Raw genomic sequence first — 6923 nt, forward strand, 5'->3', positions numbered from 1 at the left:
GACACAGGACAGAACAGCTGTGTCTCAGGACACAGGACACACAGCCGGGCCTCAGGACATACACAGGTGGGTATTAGGACACACACAGCTGGGCTGCAGGACATCAGCAAGTCCTTTTGTTTCAGGATACCATCTTTGGGAGTTTCCAGTTGGCGGGCTAGAGGTTCCACTCTACGTGTGTGTGTGTGTGTGTGTGTGTGTGTGTGTGTGCGTGTGGTATTAATGCATGGTGCTGTTGTCCTTTGTGACCTCCAGGATGGAGGGCGGGTTACTGATTGCTGGCACTCCCTGGAGGGCCCTGGCTGGACACCCACAGCCTGCAGGAATAGGGAGGACAAGTTTTGGCTTGCAGACACCCACTCGGCGAGGTTCAGCCTGAGGGCAGACCGCTAAGAGGGCACCAAGCAGTGGACAGTGTGTGCCTTGGAACACGTTCAGAAGGCAGGAAGGGGCAGGGAGATGAAACTGAGAACCCAGGAGGGAGGTGGGAGGAGGGCGGTGACAGTCAGGGAATCATAACTGGTGTCACCAAAGACAGTGTGTGAAATTGTTGAATGCAAAATTAACTTGTTGCGTAAATGTTTATCCAAATCACAATTTAAAAAAAAAAAAAAGAAAAAGTTACCACCTAATCTTGTGATTTCACTGGAGCTCAGTGCCAGCAGCAGACAGAGAAAGTATGACATAGGCCCAGAAGCTGGGAGGCCTGGGTTCAAAACCCCACTCTTGCACTCTCAGGCTGTGTGACCTCAGACCAGCTGTTTAACCTCTCTGTGCTGGAGTGTCCTCACCTGTTCCTGCATCAAGAGTCTGTCCTTCCACTGGGTGTGGGGATGTGGTGCAACTCGGGACTGGAGAAAGTGTGAGGGGGGGTGTTACCCTCTCCTTTTAGTTATTTAATCTGTGCACTGGAAAATAATCGGAGAAACCAGGCTATGTGAGGAAGAGCATGGCATTGGGATGGGAGAAAGGTGCATTAACAGGCTGTAATATGCAGAAGACATGATCTGGCTGAAAAGGAGGCAGCTTGAAGCACTTAACGATGAAGGCAACAGGCCTTTGGTACAAGTTATACCTGCACGTGCAGCGAATGAATCCTCACAACTGGGCTAATAAACGGTGTCGGACGGAGGAAGGGATGGCGTCTCCACGGGTTCATCCTACTTGACCATCAGAGCCCTTGGAAGGCAGTGGCCAAGAAAGCAAACATCTTATGGCCTTTGGCCAGTCTGCTGCTGACGGCTTGTTTCCCGTGTTAGAAAAGCAAGGCTGTCAGCTTGAGGACTAAGGTGCGCCTGGCTCATATTTGTGCCCTTTGCCTGGTCCCCTGTGCATGGGTGGGCTGGACAGTTAGAGAAGTCAGAGAACGGACGCTTTCGAGTGGTTTTGGCTGAGGATACTAAACATCCCTCGGACTTCCAAAGAATAAGGACCCTGGAAGCTGGTGGTGCAGTGGATTGTGGATTGGTCTGCTAACCAAAAGGCTGATGGTTTGAATCCACCAGCTGCTTTGTCGGAGAAAGATGAGGCCGACAGCTTCTGTAAGGAGGTGCAGCCTCCACAGCCACGTGGGGACACAGTTCTGCTCTGCCCGCCAGGTCACTGTCAGATGGAATGGACTTGATGGTAGCGGCTTGGTTTGGGTCAGAAGAATGAAGCCAGTCTCAGGAAAACTTACAACCAGCGTGCTGTTGAGAAGTGAGGACGGCGGTACTGCGCCTGGCTTACGTGGGACCTGGCCTCAGGGGAGATCAGTGCTAGAAAAAGACGTCAGGTTTGCCACAACAGCAGGCTGGCGGAAGGGAAGGAGCCCCGCAATGAGGTGGATTAACACCAGCCCCCAGAGATGGGGCCGGACCAGCCCACGGTGAGTTCTGTTTTTCAGAAGGCTGCTGGAAGTCGGGGTGACTTGATAATGACCACCATTATTACTCCGTGTCATAGCGACCCTATGAACAACAGACGGGACCCTTGTTCTGTCCTGGGGCATCCTTGCATGCCCAGTCACTGTGCCAATCCCCCCTGATGTCAGTTTAAAGCACCTGTCCCAAGCTGTTGTATTTTAAATTGCTTCGTATGCATGTGAAAATTGGATAAAGGAAGATGGAAGAATCGAGACCTTTGAGCTGTGGTGTTGGTGAAGAGTGCTGAGTACCCCCTGGACTGAGGAAAGAACCAGTGAATCTGTCTTGCAAGAAATGCAGCACGATGGAAACCCAAAATCTCTGTCAATGTTCATTAAAATCAATAAAATCTAATATATATATTAAAAAAAAAAAAAAAGAAATGTAGCCCGTTCCTTCGAGGCAAGGATGGTGAGTCTTCATCTCATATGCTTAGGGTACATTATCGGGAGGGACCAGTCTTGGGAAAAGGGCATCACGTATGTAAGAGTAGAGGGTTGGGGACGAGAGGAAGACTCTGCGTGAGATGGGTCAACATGGGTTTTAAGTCCAGCAGATGAGGATGGGTCAAAGACGGGAGGACCCTGCAGGAGGTGTGCCGACACAGTAGCCGCAGGAACAGGTTTGAGTCCAGTGGGGTTGGTGAGGGTGGGTCAGAGGACGAGATCACCCTGCGGGAGGTGGGTCGACACAGTAACCGCAGGCACGGGTTTGAGTCCAGCAGGGATTGCAGGGGTGTGCACAGCTGGGTAAGCTTTTATGCTGCTCTTCTGCCGGCTCAAGGGTCCCTAACAACTTTCACCTTATTTAAGGATTATATCAAACCTGTTCCTTTTTAAAATGTTTAAAGAAAATTTATTTCTTAGAAGAGAAAATTCCGTTTGTCATTTGATTTGGAAACCACTTGCACGTGGGATCAATTTCATATCTGCGTGTTGAGTGAGGGCCGGTGGGCGCTCTGGGCGGGATGGCTTGTGCACTGGTCCCTCGGATCTGTGTTGAGTGAGGGCGGGTGGGCACTCTGGGTGGATGTCCTCTGCGCTGCTCTCCCTGGCCGCCTCCTCGACATTCCTACAATGGTCTCTTTGCCTCAGCTGTGGGATAAGGTACAGAAAACAGACAGGACGTCAACTCCACACTATTGCTTAATAGCAGAGCTGGGAAGAGAACTAGTGAAGTTCTAGGGGAAGCCCTCAGGGAACCTGGGGGAGGGCTGCCTGGCTCTGGGTCGCAGTCTGAGTCCCGTGGGGCTCCATTGGCTCCCAGGGCCCTGGTCTCTATGGAGTCTTCTCCCTCAAGGCTTGTGTTACTAGGAAACCATGGCTTGTGGTTTGGAAACTGGGGGCAGATGGTGTTTGCTTATCGGCCAGGCTCCAGGCTCCCACGAGAGAGGCCTTGTTTATCCTGACCAGCAGTGACCAGGGGACCAGGACTCCAGGCTCCCACGAGAGAGGCCTTGTTCATCCTGACCAGGGGACCATGGGCGTCCTCTCTGTCCCTCAGCCTCAAGGTGGTGGCCATTAGCACAGCGCAGCACTGACAGAACTCGGGCAGCTGAGGGAGGAGAAACGGACTCCAAGCGAGCAGCTCGCTCCGCAAAGAGCACTTCAGTGTCCGAATTGTTCATGAGCCCACGGAGCTGAGCGTGATGAATTATGAAAGCACATTTGCCGTTTCTGTTAGCAATCAGATCGGCCGTATCTGGTTTTATTTTTTTTTTTTTAATTTGGTTCCATTATTTCTAGGATATAAACGATATAATTATAGATTTGAGTACAAAAGAGGGGAAGTAGAGTGGCTTGCTCAGTCCTGGAACGTCATTGTGGCCCTGGGTGGAAGAGACCATTGTCCGCAGCCCTAAACCAGACGTGACCTGCTGTTGTGTTGTTCTTATGAGAGGTTGGAAGGGGTGTTCTCAGGGTGGTGACGACCGAGTGTGTGTGTGGGACTAAGTGTGAAAAGTGTGGCACACTGGGGTCTAGAAATGGTGACAGAAGGTCCGTAGAGCTCTGGAGGGCCAAGTGTACCCCCAGCCACTGGAGTCACCTTCACCCTGCCCTTCCAGGTGAGCATCTGGCGACCTGGCTGGAAGTCTCGCTGTCCCCCTGGGGTTGTCAGAACCCCTCATGGCTGACCAGTGGGAAGGGAAGGCCCTAGGCTCAGCCTCTCACTCTCTGGGGGTCATCGGCTCAATGATGGGTAACTGACCAGCCGGCCAGCACCCACCTCTCCCCAGATGTTAACAGACTGAGTCAGATTTACTCCAGGCTCCATCTGCAGGGTGGTCCAACCCCAAACCCACCACACCCGACTCACATCTCCCCTCCAGCGGGCTTCCTAGGTTACAAGTACTCAGCGGAAGGGACTCTCCCAGCTTCCTCCCTCAGAGCACTGGTGGATTTGAACTGCCGACCTCGACCTCTCGGTTATCAGCACACATGATGCACTGTCCTGTGCCGTGGTCTGTGCCTTTGTGTCTGACTCCATGAGCAAGTTCATAAGCATCAGTTAGGTCTAACCGGAGCTATTGTTACGATTGATGCCTGGTGCGTGCTCACCGGGGAGTGGATCCCAGCAGGAAGCCCCTTGAACGGGATCAACCTTACTTGCCTGGCTGCATTGTGATCATTTAGAAAACCCTGTGGGCAGCATACCTTGTCGTCTGCAGTCACCAGGGGTTGCAATCGGCTTAATGGCGGCATCCAACAATTAGGTTAAAGTAGACCCCAAGAAAAAGGAAATCTGGGGGAGCTCTGGTGGCCTAGTGGCAAGAAGCTGCACTGCAATCCCAGAGGCGGACGGTTCGAATTCACCAGATGCTCTGCTGGGGAAGGAGGGACAATCTCCTCCTGTACCAGTCAGATCTGATTTGACGGTACACACACAAAAATAATAAATTAAAAAAAAAAAGAAAGAAAGAAAAAGGAAATCTACAGGAGGCTCGAGTGGACTAGTGGGTAAAGAGCTGCACTACCAACCCAAAGGTAGACAGTTCAAGTCTACCAGCTTCTCCTTGGGAGAAAGATACATGGTCTCGTCCCTCTTGAGTTACTGCCTCTGAAAAGCCTCGGGAGGGTCCCCTCTGAGTGGGTTCTGACTCGATCGTACTCAGCACGTTAGCCAGCTCTTAAAGATGTCGTGTGTTGCCTGGGTGGGCTGTGTCCGCTGTGGGTCCAGGGAATTGTCCAGCACACCCGTCCTCCATGGGGCCCCTGGGGTGTTCAGGCTGTGGAGGCTTCACTGCCCTAGGCTGCACCACCTGTTCTTCCCTGTGACAAGGGCTGGGCAGGCACTGGTGATTTCAGGGATGTGGCACGCCTGCTGACTGTCACGTGGCCACCTGTAACTTTCGGAAGCAGAGGGGAGAGGTGTGGTGGGCATCTGTGGAGTCCTCCCCTCACTGTCTGCCCCACTCCTCTTCTCACAGGTACTTCGATGAGCCCATGGGATCACGGAGCAGTCCTCTTTCCAGCTGGGACGACAGTTCAGATTCCTACTGGAAAAAAGAGAGCCTCAAGGATTCAGACGTGATTCTGAAAACCACAGGCCACGCAGACAGGTGTGGACAGTGCGCCTGTGCTCCGCTGTGAGGAAGTGACCAGGCTGGGGGCGGGGACGGGCAAGCCTTTCTAAGACCTGCAAACCATTTAGTTGGGCAAGGCAGCTGTGGTGTCCAAGTGGTAAGAAGCTGCCCTGCAATCCCGTAGGCTTGTGGTTCGAATCCATGAGCTGCTCTGTGGGAGAAGGATGGGCAGTCCTCCTCCTGTGACATTTACTGCCTCTGAGAACCTGCTGGGGGCTCAGCGATGAGTCGGTTCCCACATACACCACTTGATGATCCTCGAGTCTCCTCCTGGCTTTGCATGCATATTTCTGTGTCAGGGGTTGTACAATCTCCTGTAGACTTTTGAGAAACATACACGTTATGGTCCTTGCTCTGGAGTCTGGTTCCATGGGACAGGCTGGCCCAGTCCAGGAACGTGACCCCTCTGCCCATTTTCTAAGTAACACTGTGTTTTCAGTGCAAGTTTATGCAGCAGGTTGAGTTCCCATTTGACAGTTTGCACGTGGAGTTTTTCAGTGACGTTAGGTACCTTTGTCACCGTGTGCCGACGTCGTCTTTAAGGCTGTGATGGTGGACTGTGGGACTAGTGTCCCTCCCCCCACTCTGCCCCCAGTCACCCTCTTAGCTGTGGGGTAGAGTGAATGTTGGCCGTTTGAAGCCATAGGGATGGGTTTTCACCAGACCTCCGTGCTCGGAAGAATAGTCTTTATTTTGTGTGCCAATCTGTTCTGTCATTCAAGGTGACCTTGGATTCATTTCATTTCAAGGGTGGTGTCTCAGGGTGGCCTTAGGATTCTCTTCGGTCTTACTTAGCCTCAATATTAGAGAAGCTTTGTCTTCTTTTGATTTGGGGAATGAGAAGGGGTTGATTCTGACCCACAAGCCCAAGAGACCTGGGATGTTCTGGCCCTTCCCCTTCTCGGGAAATAAGAGATGATGTTTCTTGTGGGTTCCCTCCCTTCGCCCCAGTGGGCCTTCACCGTGCCCACTGTGGCTGCTGGTCCCTCCCCCCTAGCTTGTGTTTGAGTCTTCAGGTCTTAGGGATAAGGCTCCCCGGCATTGTATCCTTTACAGCGTCTGTTCGTGGCCTGAAGCTGGCACTTACAGCAGCTTCTGGGGAGGTGGGGCTTTTCTCTGCCTGGGAAGCATGGCCCCTTCCCACTGTTCTTGGGGCTCCTTTCTTCCCTTAGAGGACGGGCTCAGTGGGACCACCCAGTCCTGACTTCCAGACCCCCCAGGGAAGACACGTCCTGAGCTTTCTGGTCACATCTGAGGACGTCTGTGATTCGGCACTGACTTGGTGTGTTTTTCTTGTAGGTGTGGAACAGTGCTCTTTCCACACCCTGAGCTAAAGCTGGACGTGTTATGCACACCCATGTTTATTGCAGCTTTGTTCACAATAGCAAGGAGTTGGAAACAACCTAAGTGCCCATCAACAAACGAATGGCTAGAGA

General features: G+C 52.5%; 1 protein-coding gene across 2 annotated transcripts in view; it reads left to right on the forward strand.

Annotated features, from left to right (window-relative positions):
• ARFGAP3 (ADP-ribosylation factor GTPase activating protein 3) overlaps positions 1-6923 on the forward strand; it is a 67693-nt gene that overhangs the window by 43192 nt on the left and 17578 nt on the right. For both annotated transcript variants that reach the window (XM_006890053.1, XM_006890054.1), the window contains one exon: positions 5332-5463. In XM_006890053.1, coding sequence (XP_006890115.1) covers positions 5332-5463 — 132 coding nt within the window. The remainder of the gene's footprint in view (positions 1-5331; positions 5464-6923) is intronic.

This window comes from Elephantulus edwardii, unplaced genomic scaffold, assembly GCF_000299155.1.
Source record: "Elephantulus edwardii isolate Elephantulus edwardi_28Jun2011 unplaced genomic scaffold, EleEdw1.0 scaffold00086, whole genome shotgun sequence".
NCBI lineage: Eukaryota > Metazoa > Chordata > Mammalia > Macroscelidea > Macroscelididae > Elephantulus > Elephantulus edwardii.